Consider the following 26067-nt stretch of genomic DNA (forward strand, 5'->3'; position numbering starts at 1 on the left):
GGGGCTTGAGCTAAACCAGAAAGGATGGACAGGTAGAGTCTGGGGTGGATGTAAGAAGAGGGGCGCATGAGGGATCACCTCACTTCTCCCCCTGGGAGAGCTGCAAAAGAATCCTGTGTTAGAAAGTTCAGAAAACAGATCTGCCTAGACAGGGATCCCATCCCCCCTGCACACTGAAACAGGGATTAAAAATACCTTAAAATATGAGATTATAATTACCAGGAATCATTTTACTGCAAGAAGATACACCCATTCAAATGAGTACACATAAAAATAAAATAGTGGCTGGGAAGAGAACTGTTGAAAGGCTTCCTGAGATAACCTCATATACCCTGTGGTGGGCTGAGGAGTCCACGCAGGGTGAGCAGGGCCTGGCCTGGAGGGCGGAAGTGGAGGTCCAGCTGCCATGTTTTCTGCAACTTCTGGGATGCAGCTCTTCTTTCTGCATGCCCACTCCTAAATCCTGCATCTCCTGGCTGATTGACTTTTTCTTATATTAATGACTTTTCAGGTCTTCCCTAAAGTTTGAGTGATCATTGCCTGAAGGCTGGCTGCAGCTCTACATAAGCTTGTATCTCAAGATCCCAAATTCCCATCACCAAACATACGATAGTTTCTGAACCCGAACTAGTCAAACAATTAAGTTCATCCCACCCCATCAATTTTCCCAGGGATCCAAGATCCACCCTGGCCTAAGGAACTCTTCCAGTAGATTAGGTCAGAAGGGTAAGTTGGGCGTGGCCAGGAAAAGATCGACTTGACCCCTGTTACTAAAGTGTCCTCAACTCACTGAAGCCTTTTGCAATCAATAAAGCATATTTTTTCTCCTCAGAGCTTACTTTTACTGAGGTAGCAGTATTGGAGTTTTGAGGATTTAGGAGTTAGCAGTGGCCACAAGGATGAACTTTGGGATGGAAGCAGAAAAAAGCAAAGGGTAAATCACCAGCCACGAGGTTCTGCTGCTTGCTACGGGCATTAGCACACTTTTGCAGGGTGAAGCAAAGAGAAGAGAGCCGAGGAGCTGTCCTGAGAAGCGCCTCTGTGCCCTAAGTTAGAGGTGTGTTGGGTGGCAAGACCTAATTTTTCTGTAAATGGAGCAGAAATATCACACCAGTGTTCCCTCTGCATGAGTGCAGAGACAGGCATTTTCCAGACACTGAAACATCGTAGAGAAGAGGCAAGACAGAGGCAAGAAGCAGTCCTCAAGGGGCATGATATGACAGAGCTCAACCTCAAGAAAGGGGGTGCAGCAAAACGGAGCATTGCCTTATGAAGAGCCGACAGGGGTTCCGTTCTGAAGTTCCATCTAAATAGAGCAAAGTATGAACCCACTGACCTCAGTCCATTGGAACAAAAGGCAAAACATTTTGGACAGGGAGGGATTGGCAGAGGAGGGGATTAAGTAAGAAATAACGGCCAGCCACAAGGATCAAGGCCTACTGCTTCTTCCTGGATAAGACACGGCTCCTCAGCATCCTGTGACACCAGAAGCCAAGTAGCTTCTGAATGATTCTGCATGTGCCATAAGCCCTGCTTGGGTGCTGCCTGTCAATCAGCCTTACACTGGCCTTGCCCCATTCAACCTTGTTCTCCAGACAAACCTAACTACTCACGTTTTTCCACGGCACATCAGCTGCTTTACCCTTGGGCCTTTGCCCCTTCACATGCCTCTGCCTGGGCCTGCTGCTTCCTTTGTATTTACTTGATTCTGACTGCTCATGATTTAGAAGCCTCTTTCTCCTGGAGGTAATCCTGAATTACCAAGGCTGGGGTATGATTCTGCTCTCCTTCACGTAGCCCTCCGCACCCCCTCTTCTTATCTCCTTGCCATAACTGGTCATCATGGATTCCCCGCCTCCTAGTATACTTCACTCTTGCTTCACACTTATGAAGGTTTAATTTACAAGTGGTAAGATTTACCCTTTTGGGCTGGGGAGATAGCTCAGTTGGTAGAGTGCTTGCCTTGCAAGTAGAAGGCCCTGGGATCAATCCCCAGTACTGCGAAAAAAAAAAAAAAAAAAGATTTACCCTTTCTAGGAGTGCAGCTGGATTAGTTTTGACAAATGCATCAAACAGATATAACACACAGATACAACCACCACTACAGTCAAGGTATCGAGTAGTTCCATCATCCCACCAAGTCCCCACCTGCCCCTTGGCATCAAATGCTACCCTAACAGCTGCTAATCTTGCCCTACATTTCCGTATCGTCTACAGTGGCAAATAACGGCATCAAACAACGTAAAGTTCTTTGTGTCTGACTTCTATTTCATCTTATTTCAGTGCATGCTTTAGAAATTCATCCATTATGTTGTGTGGATCAGCCATGGATCTCTTTTTATTGAGAAGTAGGTATCCATTAGCTGGATCTACTGCCATTTGTTTATTTACTCCTACTTGATGACCATGCTAGTCTCCAGTTTGGCTCTCTTCTGAATTAATACGATCATTTACATATACGTCTTTTTGTGTAGTGTATATTTTCTTTTCTCATGAATACGTTCTAAGAATGGAATCTCCCAGTCATTCTGTAAAAACTATTAAGTCGTTTTCCAAAGTGACTGCAGTATTTTGCATTCCTACTAGCAATGCCTGAGAGTTCCAGTTGCTTGTTGGAACTTGGAATTGTTGATCTCAGCTATCCATGTGGTCATGTGGTCATATCTGTGGTGGCTTTACTGTGTGTTCCTCATGATTCATGTTGACCATCTCTTTTTGTTCCTTCCTGCTGCTCATGGATTTATTTTGGTGACAGATTTGTTCAAAATTTGCTCATTTAAAAAATACAATTGTTCATTATTCAATTCTAAGTGTTACTTATATATTTTGGATACAAGTCTTTTATGAGATGTTTTACAAATATTTTCTCCCAATCTGTGGCTTTTAAAAATTATTTTTATTACACATGACTTTCAGAGAATATAATTTCACAATTTTTAAAACGTTTGACATTTTCAATTTGTCTTTCAGTTTTTCGTCCCTTCTAATAAGTCTTTGTCCACCAAAGAACACTAAAATTTTATACTTTCTGTTAAAGACTTTAAACTCCGACATTTAAGGACTATGGTCCTTTTAGAGATAATTTTGTGGATGATGCAGAGTAGAGTTGAAGTTGTTTTTCTTCTCTTCTCCTTTCCTCTGCCTTTTTTTAAAAATCCCAGCAGCATTTAAGGAAAGAATGATCCTTCTTCCCTTTGAATTGTCATGAGACCTTTGCAAGAAATGAATTGACTGCATGCATGTCTATTTATGTCTGGACTTCATTATTTAATGTCAATCCCTATGTCTAACATTCTGTCAATTTCACACTGTGTTGATTAGGGTACCTTCAAAATGCCTTAAAATTAGGTAAAGTAAGTCTTCCAACTTTGTTCTTCTTTTCCAAAATTATTTTGACCATGTCAGGCCTTTTTGATTTTACATAAATATTAGAATTAGATTATCTTTCTAAAAAAATTCCTTCTGGCATTTTGATAGGGATTGTCTTTAATCTGTGGATCAATTTTAGGAAAAATTCATATCTTAACCATATTAAGTCTACCAAATCATGAACACTGTCTATTATTCTATTTAGACCTGTTCAGTTCTTTAAATTTTTTAGCAGCATCTTGGATTTTTCAGTGTACAGATTTTGTGAAAGTTATTACAAGTATTTCATGATTTTTGACGCCACTATAGTATTTTTGTATTTGTCGCTAAACAATTATTTATTGCTACTATACATTGAAATGCTATTGAAAGTTACACATTGACTTTCTATTCTATGGCCTTCCTATCTATGACCTTCCTAAAAGGAAGTTCTAATAGCATGTTTTATTGTATAGAATTTTTAAAATTGGTAATTATGTTCTCTATGGATGAAGGCAACTTTATAGTTTGGTTTCTAAACTGATTTTTTTCTTGTTTTATTGCACTAGTTAGAACCTCCAGTATGATGTCAATAGAAGCAGAGAGAACGTGCATCCTGAATTCTTCCTTCTCTTGGGGAAAAGCATTCACTCTCTGAATATTACGCATGGTGTTTTCCGTCTGTATTTGTCCAAGTTCTTTATCAGATCAAAGACACTCCTTCTATTCCTCATTTTTTAAAATTAGAAATGGACACAGAATTTTGTCAAATGCTTTTTGGAAGGACTTTTCTCCCCATTTTACTTTAGTGCTTAGAATGTTTTCTATATATTTGAGACCCTCCATAAATACCTGTTGAATGAACAAAACTGGACTGAATATCTCAGAGACTGGGAGGCCACACCTTGGCTACCCAGGACAATGGAATGGACGAAGGGGCTTCAGAGTGTCCCAATGCCTACTCTGAGCCAGGGTGCTACATCTGTCTATAATATCTCATGCAATTGTCATAAGAATTCTGAGAAATAAGTATCTCCATTTTACAAAGAACGAGTGAGGGATGGGAATGGGAAAGACAGTGGAATGAACGGATTGGACATAACTTTCCTCTGCTCATATATGAAAACACAACCATAGGAACTCCACATCAGGTACAACCCCAAGAATAGGATCCTAATTAGTAACGGTTTTACTCCTTGTATGTATAACATGTCCAAATACACTCTACTGTCATGTACGTCTAAAAAGAGCCAATAAAAAAATGCCAAAAGAAAAAAGAATGAGAATTAGGATGATTTAAAAACTAAAACATATTTGAAGAAGTTCTTTGTTTCATTACTCAGTATAAATAAGATGATTATTAAAGTCAGAAAAAAAAAATACACAAAGGAGACGCCTTCCAAATATGATATAAACTTAAATGGAGTGTGATCCAGCTATTTGATGGAGTGAAAGAATAAAGAAATTCAGATGACCTGGATGCAAGGAATGTTCTTAGAATGGACACAGAAAAAAAAAAAAAAAAAAAAAAAAAAAAAAAAAAAAAAAAAACACTTCCTGTACAATGCTTGGCTCAGCCACAGACATCCTCACTGTAAAAATAATGTAGATTTAAGTTTTGGGTTTGGAACCCTGAGGATTTGGTCCATAGACAAAACAGATTTAATTTTGTTTGCATATTAAAATGTGAATGTTTACCAACCCTGATAAAGCAAAAGTCCAGATAGGTCTGAGGGAAGTTGGAATGTGGAAAGAAATAGGAAAACTTTAGGGATTTAGCATTCTTCTGTTCCAAAATGGGAACATTTAAACCCCTGGAGTCCCAGTGCCTCACCTTACCTAATGCTGTTATCGCGAGGATTACTGAATATGTGCATGCAATATTTAATAGGCACCCAAGGAACTGTAGCAGCCAGAAGTCAAGGGAGGCAGCCCATAATAGCAGGAAATCAACCTGTCCCCTCTCATGAGGGAGCGATCTCAGCTTTAGAATTGGCCTATGAACCACCTCTGCCCAGAGATAGGCAGGAAGTCAGTCACAGAAGGGCAGAGGCTGTGGGTCCAGCCCAAGATAGCTGAGTGACAGGATGACCCTCTGAATGATGTCATCATCCCTGCTCTACAGTGGAGGAAACTCTGAGGGGCTGACTCACCTAGAACTAGCCCTAAGTGGCTAAGCCAGGGCTGAAACCAGGAATGGTGACCCTGGATTCCGTGGCCTGCCCCTGGGCCAAGCGGCACAATGAATCTGAAACTCTGGGTGAGCTCCTGGTGTATGCTTTGTACACATTTCTAATGAATAGGCCCCTCGGTTTAATTAAGGGGGAAAAAAGATTAATTGATTCTCGCAACAGCTGCAAATTATTTACATTGCGTTTGTGTTGATGGCTAATAAAAGAGTAAAGGAGTGTGGGGACAGCCCAGGGTGGCTGTAACTCTTCCTGGGTCCATAATGAAGCACCGGTTTCAATGCCAAAATACAAGAATGGATGAGCCTGCGGCTCCATGCACATCGGCAGCAGGCGGGGCTGCTCTCCACGCTGGGCAGGATTCAATCAGCAGAAGTGGATCTAGGAGCCAAGACCGGAGACTAGTGGGGCATGTGACCCTGCCCCCCTGGACTGCCTCCCAGGTAGTTTGTGACTGCTGGGGAATGAGTATGGAAGAGAAAAATTCTGGTCCCTCCAATCCTGGGACAGCGCTTCAGTGGCCTTTTAAAGGATGGTGGGCTGAGAAGGCGTAGGAGACTCTGCTGCGGAGCCGATCTAAATTCTCTAAAGTCTTGCTTTGCCAAATTGAAAAATTTGTAACATAATAGATACAGTGTGCATTGTATATATATATGGTAAGTGTGTGTGTGTGTGTGTGTGTGTGTGTGTGTATGTGTGTGTTTTGGATATCATAAAATATGAAAGAGCTTTTGGTTTTCCCACTTGATTCATCACTGACCATGTGGTTATCTTGAGAAAGTCACACCTCATGGAGTTAATTTCCTCATCATCTTCACAGTGATCATGCCTAGGTCTCAGGGTGCTCTGGAGAGTATTACATATGGGACCCCCGCCTTTGAAACTGGCGTTGGGATAACTGATTGTTCTAGGTCTCCCTCTAACCTGTTGTTTTGTTTTAAAATCATTTAATTTGCTTTTAGACTTCTGTGCGGGTATGTGGGGATTGAATAGAGATGAAGAGTCTCACGGCTGGGCAATCAGATAAACATTTTAGGGAGGTCATTCCTGAGCCCAGTGTGGAGTGTGGTCTAGGGGGAGCTAGAATTTTCTGCTGTGAGACCAGTCACAAGGTTATTGCAGTGATCCAAATGGCACTGGCCTCAGATGGAACACACCAGGGAGACAGAATGGGCAGAAATTGGGTGTGCACCAGATAAGAGGCCCACAAAGGAATATTACACCAATTCCTGGCACAAGACTGATTCCCATTCTCTTCCCATCATTTGCCCCTGTTGACTATAAGCATATGATACTGATTTTCAGGGTTGCATACCAAGTACCACAAGCTGAGCATCTTAGAATAACAGAAGTTTATTGTCCTGCACCTCTTTAGGCCGGAAGTCTGAAATCAAGGTGTTGCAGAGCATGCTCCCTGTGAAGGGGCTGGAGAAAGTTCTATTCCAAGCTGCTCTCCCAGCTCCCAGTAGGTCCCTGGCCTGTGGCAGCTAGCTCCGGTTCCTGGCACTCTCCCTGTGCAGGTGTCTGTCTCTGCATCCAAACTTCCCTTTTTTATAAGGACATCAGTCATATTGGACAAGTCTACCATAATGGCCTCATTTTAACTTGACCACCTCTGTGAAGTCCTGTGTCCACATACAGTCAAATTCCAAGGTACTGAGGATTAGGATTCTAATCTGTCTTTCTGGGACGTAGACAAAATTCAACCTAGAACTTGTTAGATACTTAAGTGTATTGATAGTTCATCAGATAATATGTGATTTAGATCATCAATTTATTGAAGAGTGACTTAAGTTGCTAGGTAATTTAGGACTTAGTCTTGAAGTGATCAGAAAATTTTGGAATGTTTGTTGCATACATATATATTGGTACTGACACATATGTATATATTACGTACACATGCCTGTAAATAGCTCTTCAGGATAGGTCCAATTAGGTTGAGATCAAAAATCCCAGCACACACAGCCATAACCTGCCAGATTTTTGATTGATAATGGACTCTGAAACATCCATTAACAGAGATTGGGATTTGAAAATTTAAGTTATGAATCAATTCTTAATAATCTCTACACTGGGCATTGAGAAATAGAAATAATGGGATTTTGTAAGTCAAAAGGTCCATGACCTTAGAGATGAAAAATGTTTGAGTCTTAGTCCTGTCCCTTAGCTTAAAGGTACGTGGGGTGAGCTGTGGAACCCCTCTCTGCATGACTCTGAAGCTTCTCTGTGTGTTCAATGAGCTAACACAGCTCTCTTGGGGTTGTTGGATGGGAAACTGTGGTTGCCAAATGTGCAAGTGAGTATTATTTTGGTTAATTGTTCACATGATGATCTTCTTGTTTTGTTTTGTTTTTCTCCGTTGTTTTCTAGTCAACAAGCATAAGCCGTGGATCGAGACCTCATATCATGGAGTCATAACTGAGAACAATGACACAGTCATTTTGGACCCACCACTGGTAGCCCTGGATAAAGATGCACCAGTTCCTTTTGCAGGTGAGATGACTGTTCCTATGTTGCACTTGGCTTGCTTTGGAGATGTGTTGTGAAACCTCGGAGTAGCCAGGCTAAGCCTTTATAGCTGTGGTCACCAGGCTGTGTGTGTCCTATAGATTAGCCCATGGTGTCAATGCTACGTGCCTCTTCTTGTTTCTGCTGTGAATTCTGTATCTCTTTGTGGTTCCCCTCCACCCCTGTCAAAATGCAAAACCCAATGCCAAACCCTGTTTCTTTTTCTTAGGAGAGGTGGCAAATTACTGAACCGGCCCTTGGAGTTGGAGTTGCACTAGTAAGGTCATTTAGAAAATTTTTATCTCGATAGCATATCGACATGATAAACTGTGTGATCCGCTGTCCCCACTACCCTCACATCATGGATAGGTGGAAACTTGTTACTTGCTAGGTTGACAGGAGAAAAGGGAATGAAAAAGGGTCAGGAAATACTTGCTAAGGATAGGACGAGATCAAGCTCTTGAACTTAAACGTATGTGTGGCTTTTGAAGGAGGAATCAGAAGGCTGGAAAACTTTCCCCTCTGCATCTTGTGGCTAGAGAGCTTTCCAACTATGAAGACCACCACTGCTTCCGTCTGACCTCCTAAAAGGGGGCGTGTCGCAGGAGGGGTGTGTGCAGGGTCCTACGATTTCAGGTTTCCACAGATTTTTGCAAAGATCAGAGGATGGGTGATGGGAGTAAAAGAGATTGGACAAAGAATTTCTGAAGATCCCTGTATCATGAGTAATACTGTTAACATTTTATAACTGTCAGGAGAAAGACAGGAAATTTAATGAAGGTTTTCAAGACTTCCAGCAGATTGCTTTATGATAGATGGGTGCCAGGCAGAGGTTTTTGCCATGATGAAGTCTATTTTTTCTGACAGTTTGTCTGCTCCATTATGAGCTACTTGGGTAGGAAAAAATGGGCTCTTTTGCACTTTGAAGAGATAATCTTTGTGAAGGCCCCTTTTTCATTATGGAATATTATAAAGTAAGGAGTGATGGGGTGGGTTCCATCCAGCATTATGTGAAGATAAACCCAAAAGCATCCTTGCAGAGCATATGGGAGACACTCTGGACTCGCAGAAGATTCTCTTTCTTTTACTTAGGATGATAACCACCAAGGGCACCTAACTATGACTTCCATAGGTTTAGGGTTGGGGCACTTCCATACATCTTCCTGACATCCTTCAAGCCCCCAGTGCTACCAAATGCCTATGCTATCTTTTCCCCTAAAGAGGACGTCTCTTCCCCAAACCTTCTTGGCCTACCTTGGAATACTCTAACTCATGTTTCTTGGAGATAACTAATAGGTATTGTAATTAATCATCAATTCTTAGCAACCCTTGGAAATGAGATTTTTAAACAAATATTAGCAAAAATGTTGGAGTCATGGAAATGTTTGGTTTAGCATGTACTGTGTGTTTGAAAACTAGAGATGACATTTAGAAATTGGGAAATTTAACATAAAAAATCAGGATTCCAGTTTATCTTGGTTAATTGGATCTGAAATACAGAATTGAGTTTCGACTTCCCTCCACACCAAGGGCCAGTTGTCTCAGGCCTTTCAACCACACAGGGCTCCTCATTCAGCTTTCTGCCCAATGTGTGGCTCCTCCTTCAAACATAACAGAGTAAACGAAAGGGAAGTAAACAGTTGACATTGAGTCATTTTGATGTAATGAGGTTAACACTTTAAAAGATTAGGGATGTGTCTGACTATTCATTATGTCTACCCTTAATGCTCTCATTCAATATGGAGTTGTGAAACCAAAGTCCACAGCAGTTACAAGTTCTCCAATGGTCAGACCAGAAGAGAACAAAAAGTTCAAGCAAATCTGATATTTGAAATTTTATGTTTACAAAGGTTACAAAAGGGCTAAAGGACAATGAAGTTTCACCTGGAAGTTCACCAAAGGATTTGCTAAATCAGAAGCCCATCCAACTTGAATTTGTATTCTGACCATTGGCTATACCCTCAGTTTTTCAGGTTCATCTTGAAACTAAGGTTCACTCCTGAGCCAAGCCCTGAGAAGTTATTTCCAACTAAAGACAATTTCTGTACTCCAGGTATTATTTGCAGCTTCCCTAAAAAAATCTGGCTTAATGCATCAAAATGTAATCTTCTGAGTTCGTAAGAGTAAAAAATAAAGGTGCTTTCTAGAATGGTCAAAGCTATTTTTCTCAATGTTATTTATGATAAGCTCCAAGACAGGACTCAGGCACTAGCCATCCATCCATGCTGCAAGCATTTATTTTAAAACATTTATCTTAAAAAGAAAATACTGGAGATTTATTTCAGATCTCTATCATTCCCATAAAATTGAAAAATTCATATCTGTCAGCTCTATCACTCCTCCAAGTCAACTGAAGCTTTTAGTCCCCCCCGCCCCCTGCTTATCAGCGGCTCCTGCATCGAGGGGCAGTTTTGCTCCCCTTTCCCTGAGGTCTTCTTTTCCAGGTTAGCCCACGAGGTGAGCTATAAACTTTGTGGAAGATAGTTGCCTCTATCATTTTTGCTCTGTCTTGTTTCTCTTATCCACTCCCCCCTAAAAACTTCTTTTTTAGCAAAAAATAATCTTACATATAGATTCTCCTATAATATCATTTAGAATCATCTTCCATCTCAAGTGATTGTAATTTAAATAAAAATTGTGATTTCTTTGTGCACATAAGTGCAACATTCAGGGGTATCAAATAGATTTTATATCTCCTGCTCATGACAATGATAAGCATTGAATATAGAAAATGTGAAAAATGTAGTGAAGCACACAAAAAAGCAAAAACATTAACATTTCAGTGTACTTCCTTTCAGTCATTTTTCTACTTTTTAAAGACTATGATCACATATTATAGTTAATCTAAAAATTTTATTATATTAATATTCTATTAACAGTTGTTAAATAATACTAATATTACTATGTGGCAAAAGAAAAAACTAAATCAGTTTAATATTAATACTAATATTTAATCAATTTAATAATATTAAATATTTAATATATTATATCAATTTAATAATATTAAGACTTAACTTATTTTTTCCACTAAACTAAAGAGAATATATCATTTTATTAAATGTTCTGTGGCTTTTTAAATGGCTATGTGAGTTTCAACTTAACGAGTAGTTCTACAGTTTACCATTCTCTCGCAGACGGGAACTTTGTCTATTTTTATTTCTTTGTTATTGTAACATGTGCCCACATTTTGGATTCTGTCATTTGGATAGATTTTTCATGATTAGAATGAATTGGCCAAGCGTTTTAAAGTTGCTGAAACTTGTTGCATTGCTTGCTCTTCTCCTGGGAAGTGTGAGTCTTCGATATTATTCACACCATGAGTCCTTGTTCCCTGAATCACATAGGAATCATTTTGATGGTGTGCTTTAGGGTCAGTATGGCAGAGTGACCTGTCATTACCTGTCAAATAATACAGGCTTTCCAACACTGTTCCGATGGAGTTTAAAGACTGCCTAGGACTTGCGTGTGGCAATGGTACAAACGTGGAAGTTTGATAACTTTGAATTTCATTTTCTACACCTTCCTCCCTGCTCATGTCATAGAGGAGACCCCTGAGTCACATGGAGGCTGTGTGACGTGCCCAGTATCCCAGAGCAGGCCAGCAGAGGCTGGATGCAGGGAAGGTTTCTCCAAGTTCCCTGTCCCTCTGATCCTGCCTTGTGATCCCTGCCCCATCTGATCAGGAAAAGCTCCCTCCAACTTCAGTCAAGTCTCAATTCTCAGCCCAGAGTCTGAGCTCCGTAGACTTGACCTTCTTACAGAATCAGATACAGGAAAATCCTTGAGTAATAATGGAAATCCTGTCCACGGCATGGCAAAAAATGATAATGAAAGGAAGCTGGGTACACCGTGAACTTATTAATTTCTACATGTGCCCCACTGAGGCCTGTTAGGATACTGTGGAGACTTTTAAATTTGAAGGGAATTAGATTGCCTTTCAGAGATAATAGAACTGCTCATTTGTCTACATTGGGCCGGCCCGGACTTGTCTTTTGTAAGGACAGGGCTGAAAAGAATGATCAGGCATAATTGGCTGGCTTCTTAGGCTGGGTGAGTCTCTGAAGGCTGCCCAGACAATTGCCTGAGACATGATTTGGCCCGGTTTGATTAGCTGGTTAGTGCTGGTAACGGCAGAGACTGTTCTTAGCTCTACTCATCTATCTGCCCTGCTGTCTTTGGGTGGGCCTGCCCAGGGGCCTTGTTCATACCTCAGTCCCTACAGACGCCTAATGGCAGAGACCCTCCTGGGACTCCAGGCAGCCATGATGTTTGAGAGGGAAAGGCTGAGGGTTTTGAACCTCTTTTTAAAAATTTAATTTTGTTGTTTTCTTAAGTTGACAGAAAACGTTATTTATTTTTATTATGTACAGTATGGCATCTTGAGCATACAGGCATACACCAGGGAATGGTTAAATCTAACAGATTAACAGGTGCATTACCTCATGCAGTTATTATTTTTATATGTTAGGATATAAAATCTACTCTCCTTAAACTTTCCAAGAATGCAGGATATCATGGCTAATGATCACCTTGCTGTCTAATAGAGTTCTTGAAATTTATTCCTCCTCTCTCACTGCCATTATATATCCTCTGACCAGCATCTCCCCTTCTCTTCCCCAGCCTCCCCTGAATTCCACCACTCTACTTGTCCCTCTATGAGGTCAACCTTTTTAGAGTCCACACGAGTGAAGCCAGACATCATTTATCTTTCTGTGCTGGCTATTTTCACATACCAGACCCACATTATTTTACATTTCTGCTCTGCCCCTTACTAGCTTTGCAATCTCAGATAAGTCACTGAACTTCTCTCAGGGAGGAATTCAAAATGGGAGGTAATGAGAGTACCTACTCCTGCGATGGATAGGTGAATTAAATAAGATATTAATGCAAAGTGCCCAGAGTCCTCTCTGACAGTCAGAACATGCCCAGTGACACACAGTCTGAGAGTCGTAGCAATAGTAATAATGAGAATCATCAGAGTAATTGTGATCCTTATTATTATCAATAAGCCACAAGTGTTTGCTTCATTTTCATTGTAATCAGTGCCGAAATTATGATTATATGTGATGATGATGCTAAAGAAAGGAGAAAAGTAATTTTGGAGGGTTTCTAAGCCTTGAATAGTCATCTGCTTGTAGCATTAAGCTTCATTTCCTTGGTAGTTTGGTTCTGTGGTGGTGCAAGGACAATCAGCTAAATGATGTAAGAGAAAAGAGTTTGGAAATTGTATGCAACTCTATAAGTAAATATTACTTAGTTGGAATGAATTTCCTTACATTCTACCTGTAATTGATCCCTGCAGAATAATCTGTTACTTGCAAAATAACTTTCAGACTCTCACAAATCATGTGCCTTTTGATTATAAACACATGAAAACACAGACAGACAGACAGACACACACACATACACACACACACGCACACACACAATCTGATACTCACTAACCTATGAAACAGGGAGGTCAGCTATCACTAGTCGGTTTTGCAAATGAGAACATGGAGTCACAGGGAAATTTTGTGAACTCTTCAGGGTCACCTCTTCAACATGGATCAGCCCTGCCACTCCATTCCAGACTCCCAGACCCTAGCCTGTTGTCCTCTGTCTCCTCTGTAAGTGGTCCAAAGTGGGAGACACATCTCATTGGCGTGGACGATTTACCTGGGACCCAGATGTCATGAAAGCAGGCTGACGGCTAGGTCCTTCCCCTTTAAGTTCTCTTTCCATCTTTCCAAACGTGTCAAAGAGAACCATGCAGCTGGGGCAGTTCAAGACAGCGTCAGCACCTGCTGATCTCTCAAGAGCAGGCCCTATCGCAGAACCTTCTGTAGGCAACAACACAACTAGAGTCTGAATGACATTTTGTTTTATTTAGGTAACTTTTATTTAAGGCAAGTATTGCTGGTTATTCCTTTCAGGCATTTTGTTGTTAAATAAATTTTCATGAGTTTTAAAATGTTCCAATTTGAAGGAAAATATATATAAATAAATATTCGGTAGTGTATGGAAGCAACAAAACCAGGAAAGAGGTCTGTGAATGAGTACCAAGTAGGCCAGAGTGGAATGACCACATCTGGGTGAGCTCCCTCATCCAGTGCCCTCCAGCCCACCTGCAGGGGACCCAGCTCTTCAGTCCCTCCTGCCCTACTGCTCTCCGGGCTCCAGCCCTTATAGCAAAGGAGCCACATCTGTCAGCCGCATAGCACAGTAGGTAAACCTTTGCACGCAAGCCAGTTGGTTGGGGGTTGCTCAAGAGGGCTGGACAGCAGGTGTCCCCAGGCCTCCTTGCTCTGCTCTCTGCAGTCACTTGGCCTTAACCCAGGTCAATCCTTAGCCTTCCCTACAGACATTCAGGTTCAGACCTGTCTGAAACCCACCAGCTGGGATGCTGCCCCACAGAGCTGGAATCAAGAATAAGGCAGGAAGACATGAACTGGTGTCTATTCATGCAAGCACACATGCAAACCACCAAGACAGAAAAAAGAGTAACAGAATTCACCCAGTCCCCTGCAACTGCGATAGGCCTTTCTCTATTCACGTATAAATACACATTTTTAATTAATTTGGGTCATAGTATGTATGGTACTCAGTCTTTTTCTTCTGTCTACAGATATTTTCTAAACTTAAAAAAAAGATGTTCAAAACTATTGCATGCCAGTCTTAATTCTGTGGCACAGAAACATACCATAATTTATTTAACCAGTTCTGTTTCTGGACCTTTAGCTTATTATCCATAATTTTTCATTTTTTTAAAAACAGAATTCTTCCACTGTCCACTTTGTCTGAAATGCCTTTCTTTAGTGCACCTAGGAGACAGGATTATATTTTTTTGGTTTAGTTCATAGATGGTGACTAAAAACAGATGTGTTCTTCTTTCAGTGACAGACTGAGACCGTGCCCTCAAATGTTCTTGTTGATGAGATCCACGATGGCCCAATTTCATGGCAGCTGGTGGGGTTCAGATTAGACAGGGAGAACATGTTCCCACACCTGTCTGCCACCTGTCCCATGTCCCAGACTCCAGGCCTCCCTGCGGGGGAGACGGTCTCCCCCCTAACCAGGGAACTCTGATGGCAGGGCTTCCGCTTGTAGTAAGGAGTGACTTGGGAGCCCGTGGGAGCTGGGCTGAAGTTGCTTTGGAGCTGAGGACACCTGAGCGGGGAGAGGACAGCAGCCAGTGAGGCATCTGGAAGACTGGTGAAGGGTGCTTGCCTTGCTGATAAGGGAACAAAACATGACTCCTGCCACAGAGATTGTCGGTGACCCCTTTCTGTGGGGCAGGTGCTGACTGAAGGGAGAATAAGAAGCTCCCCAGACCCTCTTCTGCCCAGGTGTTGGGACCTTTGTCCTGATTTCCCGCCCTCATCTGTGACAAATCCTTCCGAATCTTTCCTCTCATGAAATATCTTTTCCTTCCTCACCACTAATTGGCTCACAGAGTCCCCGAAGCTGCCCGTCCACGTGGCCTCTGCCGCTGACCCACTTTGGATTTCGTTTTGTGTTCCATGCTCTTATGTTGAAAGCCCTGTGCAGTTTTTGCCATGGGGCAGCTCAGCCTTGGGGAGTCTGGGAGGGCCCATCTCACCTGGGAGACGCTCCCCGGCACTGGTCCTCCATCGCGGCTGTCCTGAAACCTGGGGCCCCATGCTCTCCACTGCGACCTGGAGGAAGATAAGTTGTTGGCAGCAGCTGCAGACCCTGTGGAGCCTGGTCACTCCAAGCCCCTGGTGGCTGAGGTGGCTCTGAGGAAAGGTAGGCAGGGGAGGACCAAGGAGTCCAAGGGACCCTGGAGGGGGGACTCAGAAGAGCAGGGTGGACCCACGGAGGACCATGGCTCCATGATCTCACTGGTGGGAGAGGCGGAAGGAGGCTGTTGGGGGCGGCCAAGCTCTTCCACCAGGGGCCTGGCCCAGGCCCGGGGCCTTTGCAGTGAGAAGGCTGGAGGTGGGCCTGCTCCCTGTCAAACTCACGTTTAAGGGATAACCAGTGAATACTTGTAGACCGTTCTCCATCACTAAGGTCCAAGAGGAAGGGACAGTCAGGGAGGCAGGCCACCCTCGTTAGCTTGGGACTAAAGGGTTTCCTGGGATGCAGACAGTCCTGAGAGACGTGGAGTCCCTCTGTAGAATGCTTGGGCCCTGGCACTCGGAAATAACTGGAGAGAAGCCCTTGTTTTCTGGACCCCTGAGTTAAGGACAATACTATGCTAAAACAAGCTGAAACGTGAACAATGAAATAAAAGATAATAGCAAGACTGCTGCCAGCCCATATGGTGACTGTGCAAATTGGAAACAGGTGCTTCTTCTTACAGATGGACACTGTCCCACGCCAGAGCACGCAGCTTGGCAAGTGGAGAGAGAGGTGGACTTGATTCCCCACTTGTCCCCTCGGTTCTATATCCTTGTATCAAAAACAACTTGCATAAAGCAGCTGGGAAAATTAGCCTACATTTATTGTTACTCCGTACGAGACACTATATTACAAACACTGTATCATTGAATTTTTACAACAATCCTCTGAAACAGGCATTATCATTATCTCTGCTTTATAGAAGGAGAGACTGAGGTTAAACCGGATCGTATAATGTGCCGAAAACACAGTCGTAATGAAGTTGTAATTCCAGCCCAGATGTCTCCGTTAAGTATTGCTGTGCAATCGCCACACCAAAACTTAGGAGCATAGCAAACAGCAGCCATTAATTCTCTCTCATTAGTCCACCTCCTGATTGGGCAGCTCTGCTGATACGAGCCAGGCTCAGCTGATCATCGCTGGCTTGTTCTACCAGCAGGCTTGTGTGGGCTGTAGGCGGTTGATTTAGGGTGGCCTTGGCTGGGGTGACACCCGATTCTTCTCATAAGCTACTGTGATGTCCCTCTCATGATTGCTGAGAAGCAAAGAAGGAAAGAAATGTGCAGGCGGTTTACAAACACTTTCTGTGACAGGTTCATTACTGACCCATGGGTGGAAGCACATTGCGTGGGCACTGCCAGGGCCAGCTGAGTGGTTTGTTAAAGAACAGGGTGGGATGACGTTCGGGTCACCGGCACGATACTTCTGTCCCAGTCTGCCTAAGGGCCACCCTGTTCGCATCCCTCCTCATGAGAACGATGCTTCTTCTCTCCTAGGACCCCTGGAGGTTGCAACCAATCGTGTCGTCTAGCTTGCAACCCAAGATCTTGTGATCTTGGCAAAAGTTGTATACAGCAAGTCTTGATTCATAGACTGTGAAATAAAAAAATATATCTATATCTCCTCATCCACACTCACCAGGAGAAGGAAAAATTCAATTAAACCCCTTCATTCAGAAAGGTGAAGAATGAGAGGCAGTCAGCAAACACGAGCAATTTTGAGAGCCTGCTGGAAAGTGTAGCCAGGTCCCCTCGTGTCCAGCGTGTTTGTGCTCCCTAAGGAGAGCCCCCCACCCATCATTCTCTGCTGTGCCCTGTCACCCCGTCCTCTCTTTTGCCGTCTTTTAGTTCTGCTCTCTCATAAGTCTGGGGGATTCAACAGGAGTTGACATGATGCTCTTGCAGCCAGGATTCTGAACTCAGTCACTGGGGAAAATGCTGACTTCCTGTGTCCCCACGTCAGTGTCTGGGACTCTGTCTGGTCTCAGTGAAAGAGGCGGGCCAGATTCAGAACACTGAAGTCAGGGCTCCTTATACAAGAAATCAGGAAAAACAAGAAAACACTTTGGTGGTGTTGTTGTTGGGAAAGCAATTCAGAAGATGCAAGCTTGAAGATCCCAGAACATCAAAGCTCCAAATCTATAAAGTATCTGATTGACAAGAATGACACCCAACACATTTGGAGGATTTTTCTCTTTCACTGTTTGTGGTGGGCAAATCTCAAGCCACGTGATCCAGCCCCCTTGCCCAAGTTGTGCAAATGAGGCTTCCCTGATATGTGGAAATCACAGTTATGGACACTGAGTCAGCAGCAGAGGGAGGGAAGGGTAGCTGGTCCTAGAGAGAAGACATGCCTGCAAGGGAGAGAGCTTAAGTGACCCCTGTCAGGAATCCTCAGTTCCCAAGTGTTCCCCATGTCCTGGTGATCCTGCAGACTCATGAAATCATCCTCATTACCGATTTGTGTAATGATTTGTGCCTCCGCATCCTCTCCTGAGACGAGTGTGTCTTTATTCCCACAAACCAAGGACAGCTAGTGAAAACTGCCTGTCAGCATGGTTACTCTATGAAGGGGGCCTGGGTATCATCTGGGCTACTGGAAAACAGGGTCGGAGAGAACAAGTAAGTGGATAGCAAAGAGAAGAATGAGCTGAGGATTTGAAAATATGTAGGATGTCCTCTTGAAATACCCTAACTGGTGATCATGGCAGCAAAATCAATGATGATTGAAAAATCAGCACCAACTCTCAGTAATTGGACCGTTTGATGACCAAGCTTAGATGAGTTAATGCCGATTCAGATCCCTTCTCCAGAAGCGATGGCTATGGCCTATGACGGTGGCCATATTGAAATTGGAGCCCACCACAAATCTCAATTAGGAACATGAACTTATAAGGTCAGTGGTTTTAACTTTAATAGGAATTTGGGTCGGATGAATGCAAGTCCTAAATGTCTTAGACTTGTCTGAGATTCCGAATCAAAGGACAGCAGTGCTGGCAGGCATTTATGGAGCTCTCTGCTTGGCAGTGTGCTCAGGGTGAGATCGCTGAATACCTTGGCGAGAGTTCAGAGCTCGATTTTATTATCTTAAAGCTGCCTGTAATCGCAGACGAGGCATCAAAGGCCAGCTGTCCCCCATGAACCTTGACAGTCTATATAAACTAATTACCTTTTTATGAGCCATCCTTTCAGAGGTTTGGAGAAAGGGCCTATTAAGCCGAATTCAATATGATCCACAAACTTTAAAAATTATTATTATTTATCTAAGTTCCAGCTGAGCTCCACAGTAAATGACATCCCCCGCAATGGCGGGCTTGGGTAGCCCTGGGCTTCATTAAAATACAATACGTTGCATCTTTTGATGGCAGGTGAGTCCTGCGACAGCAGGGATTCTTGGTGCCCACTCATAACGTCAATGGCGTATTCGGAAGGGCAAAAAAGAGAAGAAAAAATACAACTGGGAAGAGAGGGCAGATTAGCAGAAGTCCTTCTCCTGGCATGGCCAGGCTGTGGATGAGTCCAGAGTCCAGTCCAGAGCACGCTCTAGCACTTTCCGTGTAATATGTCTCTCTTGAAGTCCCTAAAGCGAGCCACCAGATGGAACACTCATTGCCATCTGCCCCTCCGTGGCCTTCCCTGTGGGCTGCTCTTTCCTGCTGTCTGTGGCCCTCTGCTGTGAGGCCTCCTGGACTGGTCTGCCTCCCTGCAATGAGGCTGCACACCAGGTCACTTGCAATGGGAGGACCCTGCACTTGGGAAGTGTCCTACCTCCACCTCTGCCACTTGGTTCTCACTGATACACCACTGCCCTCCCTGGTCCACCACGATGCTGGCCTGCCTCTGGGTGCAGCTGGAGAACAAGGCCTTTTTTCTTCACCTGGTCTATCACTGCTCAGGGTCTCCACGGAAGGCTTCCCTGTGGGATCCCTGTGACAGCGCTCTCTCATTTTCCTGTGGAGTCCTTCCTTTCCAGAGATGGATGGGGGTCCCCAGGTATTAAGAATGGGTGAAGTGTTCAGATTCAGGCTCAAGTCTCAGCAGCTGCTTCTGACCTCTGCATCTCAATGCTCTTTTTTCCATATTTTTATTTGTGCATTATAATTCTGCATGGAGGTAGGATTTATTGTTTTATGTTCACATGTGCACACAATATAACAATTTGGTCGGTCTTGTCCCCCAGTATTTCCCTTTCTCCTTCCCTTTTCCCTCCCCTGGTCCTTTTCCTTGACTCTACTACTCTCCTTGGATTATGGTGAGAATTCTCCCCTGTACCTCACCCCATCTTTCTTTCCCTTTTACCTCTCTAGGGTCCATATAGGACAGAAAATATAACCCTTGACTTTGTGAGTATGGCTTTGCTTAACATAATGCTCTCAAGTTCCATCCATTTTCCTGCAAATAACATAGTTTTATTCTTTATGGTTGAATAAAGCTCACACATATATATATAAAAGCCGGGTGCTGTGGCTTACTCTGTAATTCCAGCAACTTAGGAGGCTGGGACAGGAGGATTGTGAGTTCAAAGCCAGCCTCAGCAACTGAGCAAGGCTCTAAGCAACTTAGCAAGACACTGTTTCTAAATAAAAACCATAAAGAGCTGTGGATGTGGCTCAGAGGTTAGGCACCCCTGGGTTCAATCCCTGGTACAAAAAAAAAAAAATCCCCAAACACACATACACACACACACACACACAACTTTCTTGACCCATTCATCTACTGACAGCCTCCTAGATTGATTGCATAATTTAGTTATTGTGAATCATGCTGCTAAAACATGGGTATGCATGTGTCACTATAGTATGATGAATTTAATTCTTTAGGATAAATACCAAGGAGTGGTGTAGCTGGGTGACATGGTGCTTCCATGCCTAGCCTTTTGAGGAACCTTTATACATCATAGTGCTCATACTAATTTACAGTCCCACCAACAGTTAAAAATGTTCCTGTTTCTCCACACCCTCTCCAGGATTTATTATTTTTTTGTTTTCTTGATGTTCTGACTGGTGTGAGAAGTCTCAGTGTAGTTTTGTTTTGTTTTTTTTTTTTGTTTTGTTTTTAAATGGAAATGGAACCATACTTTATTTGTGGTACTACAGATTGGACCCATATTATGGTTTAAGGTGTCCCCCCAAAGCTCATGTGTGAGACAATGCAAGAAGGCTTAGAGATGAAGTTGAGTTATAAAAGTTTTAACCTAATCAATGCATTAATCCCCTGATAAGTATTTTTTAATTATTTACTTATTTTAAAATTTTTTATAGACTGCATTTTGATTCATTGTACACAAATGGGGTACATAATTTTGTTTCTATGATTGTACCCGATGTAGATTCATACCATTTATGTAATCATACATGTACATAGGGTAATGATGTCTGTCTCATTCCACCATTTTTCATACACCCTCCCTCTCATTTCCTTTTACATAATCCAAAATTCCTCCATTCTTCTCTCAGTCACCACCCCCCCACCCCCATTATATATCATTCTCCACTTATCAGGGAAAACAGTCGGCCTTTGGTTTTTGGAGATTGACTTATTTCACTTCGCATGATATTCTCCAATTCCATTCACTTATTTGCAAATGCCATAATACTATTCTTCTTTATGGATGAGTAATATTCCATTGTGTATAGACACCACAGTTTCTTTATCCATTCATCTGTTGAAGGGCATCTAGGTTGGTTCCACAATCTAGCTATTGTGAACTGAGCTGCTATAAACATTGACGTGGCTGCATCACTAGTATGCTGATTTTAAGTCCTTTGGGTATAAACCAAGGAGCGGGATAACTGGGTCAAAAGGTGAGTCCATTCCAAGTTTTCTGAGGATTCTCCACACTGCTTTCCGGAGTGGCTGCACCAATTTGTAACTCCACCAGCAATGTATGTGTGTGTCTTTTTCCCCACATCCACGCCAACATCTATTATTGTTTGTGTTCTTGATAATAGTCATTCTAATTGAAGTAAGATGAAATCTTAGAGTTGTTTTAATTCATTTCTCTAATTACTAGAGATGATGAACACTTTTTTATATATTTATTAATTGCCTGTGTGTCTTCTTCTGTAAAGTGTCTGTCCAGTTCCTTGGTTCATTTATTGATTGGGTTTTTGTATTTTTGGTGTAAAGTTTTGTAAGTTCTTTATAAATTTTGGAGATAAGTGCTCTATTTGAAGTATGTGTGGAAAAGATTTTCTCCCACTCTGAAGGCTCTCTTTTCACCTTTTTGATTGTATCCTTTGCTGAGAAAAAGCTTTTTAGTTTGAGTCCATCCCATTTATTGATTCTTGCTTTGATTTCTTCTGCTTTGGGAATCTTGTTGAGGAAGTCTGGTCCTAAGCCAACATGATGAAGATTTGGGCCTACTTTGTCTTCTATTTGGTGCAGGGTCTCTGGTCTAATTCCTAAGTCTTTGATCCATTTTAAGTTGAGTTTGTGCAGGGTGAGAGATAGAGGTTTAATTTCATTTTACTGCATATGGATTTCCAGTTTTGCCAGCACCTTTGTTGAACCAGCTAGCTTTTCTCCATTGTATGTTTTTGGCTCCTTTGTCTAGTATGAGGTGACTGTATTTATGTGGTTTTGTCTCTATGTCTTCTATTCTGTACCATTGGTCTACCTGTCTATTTTGGTGCCAATACCATGCTGTTTTTGTTACTATTGCTCTGTAGTATATTTTAAGGTCTGGTATTGTGATATCTCCTGCTTCACTTTTTCTACTCAGGATTGTTTTGGCTATTCAAGGTCTCTTATTCTTCCAGATGAAGTTCATGGTTGCTTTCTCTAAGAGTATGAGGAATGTCATTGGGATTTTAATTGGAATTGCATTGAATCTGTATAGCACTTTTGGTAGTATGGCCATTTTGACAATGTTAATTCTGCCTATCCAAGAACATGGGAGATCTTTCCATCTTCTAAGGTTTTCTTCAATTTCTTTCCTTAGTGTTCTGTAGTTTTCATTGTAGAGGTCTTTCACTTCTTTTGTTAGATTAATTCCCAAGTATTTTTTTTTTTGAGGCTATTGTGAATGGAGTGGTTTTCCTAATTTCTCTTTCAGAGGATTCATCACTTATGAATAGAAATGCATTAGATTTATGCATATTGATTTTATATTCTGCTACTTTGCTAAATTCATTTATTAGTTCTAGAAGTTTTCTAGTGGAGTTTTTTGGATCTTCTAAATATAAGATCATGTCATTGGCAAATTGTGACAGCTTAAGTTCTTCTTTTCCTGTTTGTATCCCTTTAATTTCTTTGGTCTGTCTAATTGCTCTGGCAAGTGTTTCAAGGATGATGTTGAACATAAGTAGTGAAAGAGGACATCCCTGTCCTGTTCCAGTTTTTAGGGGGAATTCTTTCAGTTTTTCTCCATTAAGAATGATGTTGGCGTGGGTTTAGCATAGATAGCCTTTAAAATGTTGAGGTATGTTCCTACTGTTCCTATTTTTTCTAGTGTTTTGAGCATGAAGGGTTGCTGTATTTTATCAAATGTTTTCTCAGCATCTATTGAAATAATCATATGATTCTTAACATTAAGTCTGTTGTTGTGGTGAATTACATTTATTGATTTCCACATGTTGAACCAACGTTGCATCCCTGGGATAAACCCCACTTGATCATGGTGCGCTATCTTTTTAATATATTTTTGTATGTGATTTTTTTAGTATTTTGTTAAGGATTTTTGCATCTTTGTTCATCAGGGATATTGGTCTAAAGTTATCTTTCCCTGATGGGTCTTTGTCTGGTTCTGGTATCAGAGTGATACTAGCCTCACAGAATGAATTTAGAAGGGTTCCCTCCTTTTCTATTTCCTGGAATACTTTGAGGAGTATTGGTATCAGTTCTTCTTTAAAGGTCTTGTAGAATTTGGCTGAGAATCCATCTGGTCCTGGGCTTTTCTTGGTTGGTAGGCTTTTGATGGCTTCTTCTATTTTGGTGCTTGAAATTGATCTGTTTAAATTGTGTACATCTTCCTGATTTAGTTTGGGAGGATCATATGTCTCTAAAAATGTGTCAATATCTTTGATATTTTCTGTTTTGTTGGAGTATAGATTTTCAAAGTAGCTTCTAATTATGTATTTCATTGGTGTCTGTCATAATCTTTCCTTTTTCATCACGAATTCTAGTAATTGAGTTTTCTCTCTCCTTCTCTCCATTAGTGTGGCTAGGGGTTTATCAATTTTGTTTACTTTTTCAAACAACTAACTTTTTTTGTCAAATTTTTGAATGTTTCTCTTGTTTCAATTTCTCAGTATAGTTTTTATTCGCATTTCCCTAATTGCTGAAGATATTGAACATTTTTTCAAATATTTGTTGGCCATTTGTATTCCTCCTTTTGAGGGGTGTCTGTTTTGTTCATTTGCCCATTTATTGACTGGGTGACTTGTTTGTGGGTTTTTTGTTTGTTTTTAAATTCTTTGTTCTAGATATTAATCTTCTGTGAGAAGAGTAGCTAGCGAAGACTTTTTCCCATTCTCTGGGCTCTCTCTTCACATTCCTAGTTGTTTCCTTTGCTGTGCAGAAGCTTTTTTATTTGCTGTCATCCCACTTCTTAACTCTTGGCATTATTTCCTGAACTTTAGGGGTCCTATTGAGAAAGTCATTGCTAGTGTCTAGTTGGAGTGGTGACCCTGTACATCTTCTAGGAGTCACCACATTTCTGGTCTAACTCCAAGGTCTTTAATCCATTTTGAGTTGACTTTTGTGCAGGGTGAGAGGTCAGGGTCTGGTCTCATTCTTCTACATTTGGATAACCGGTTTTCCCAGCACCATTTGTTAAAAAGCCTGTCTTTTCTCCAGTGTATGTTTTTGGCACCTTTTTCAAGGATCAGATGACTACAGATGTGTGGGTTTGTCTCTGTTATCTTCTGCTCTGTCCATTGGTCTATATGTCTGTTTTTATGCTAGTAACATGCAGTTTTTTGTTATTATAGCTCTATGGTATAAAGTCAGGTATTATGATGCCCCCAACATTGCTTATTTTGCTTAGAATTGCTTTGGATGCCCTGGGTCTTTTATTCTTCCAAATGATCTTTAGGACCATTTCCCCCCCTTATTCTGTGAGGAATATCATTAGCATTTTGATGGGAATTGCATTGAATCCATACATTGCTTTTGGCAATGTGGCCATTTTAACATTAATTCTGCCTACCCACGAACATGGAAAGTTGTCCCCTGTCCCTGTGTCTCCTTCAATTTCTCTCTTCAATGTTCTATAGTTTTCCCTGTAGAGGTCTTTTTTCCTCCTTGGTTAGATATATTCCAAGGCTTTTTGTTGTTTTTGTTTGTTTTTGGCTTTTGTGAATGGGGTTGTTTTCCTGATTTCTTTCCCAGCGGGTTCATTACTGATGTATGGAAGGCTGAGTTTTGCACGTTGGTTTTGTATCCTGTGAACCCCGTCCCCTGTGTGTGCTTTGCTTTCAACAGCTTAAATGGTCCTGCTTGCTGACTGGCTTCCACTGTATACAGCCCCACCCCGTCTCCCACGTCCAGGTTGATGAGTGGAATATCAGAACTGGGAATATCTGAATTGATTGGCAAAGAGGGTCCTGAGCTATGTGCTTCCCAGTGTGTGTCGCTGGATGTCAGGGGAATGGCTGGGGAGGCTGCATAATTCCATCAGGGTCTCACTTCCACCCACAGGGCTTGGTCCTAGGTGAAGTGGATCCTTCCCTCCTGGCGGTGTCCCCATGGCCCTTGCCACCTCAGGCTGCCATTGCCTGTTCCTGAGCCTGCCTTCTCCCTGGTCTGGAGCAGGAGTGTTCCTCGGACTGAACACTAAAAGGTGCTCATTTAGTGTTTGTTGACTGACTGAATGACAGATTAATTTATTATAGGATTAAGCTGACCTGTCATTTTCTCTTACTTCTCTTGGCATATTTGCTCCTGGGCTCAACCCCAGGTTCTCCAGCACTTTCAAGGCGATGTCTTTAATTGTCTGTTTTTCCTACCAGAGTGGGTTTGTTTATTTATGTCCTTGCAAACCATCTTTTTAGAAGTGCTCAGTGAGTATGTGTTGATGTGAATTGGAAAGGACTGAGTGGCAGACGAACGACTTCTAAACAGCACAGCAGTAGGGGTGGAGCAACTGGGGACCTCCAGAGGTCTCAGCCAGTCTCCTTATGCTGCACCCTGCAGGGGCTAATGCTGACTCCTGGTGGCCCTGTAGGATAGCTGGGAGCAGTGCCCCCTGGGCTGATGTGTTTCTCAGATCACTACTCACATGCTTAAAGCAGCCAGTGAAGGAAGAGACCTGGCTAAAGGAAACTGGGGCTAGAAGGGACTGTGGTGTTCAGAGAGGAAACAGCCCTAGGGAAGGAGCTGCTGTCACACAGCAGTGGCTAAACTTTTTAAAGGAATGTTGATTTTCTAAAAAAAAATCCAATTCTTTAGATTTA

At 42.1% G+C, this 26067-nt stretch overlaps 1 protein-coding gene across 1 annotated transcript in view; it reads left to right on the forward strand.

Moving 5' to 3' along the window:
- Window positions 1–26067, forward strand: part of CLSTN2 (calsyntenin 2) — a 572327-nt gene that overhangs the window by 208176 nt on the left and 338084 nt on the right. The window contains exon 2 of the mRNA XM_079100484.1: window positions 7908–8030. Coding sequence (XP_078956610.1) covers window positions 7908–8030 — 123 coding nt within the window. The remainder of the gene's footprint in view (window positions 1–7907; window positions 8031–26067) is intronic.

This window comes from Sciurus vulgaris, assembly GCF_902686455.1.
Source record: "Sciurus vulgaris genome assembly, chromosome: 10".
NCBI lineage: Eukaryota > Metazoa > Chordata > Mammalia > Rodentia > Sciuridae > Sciurus > Sciurus vulgaris.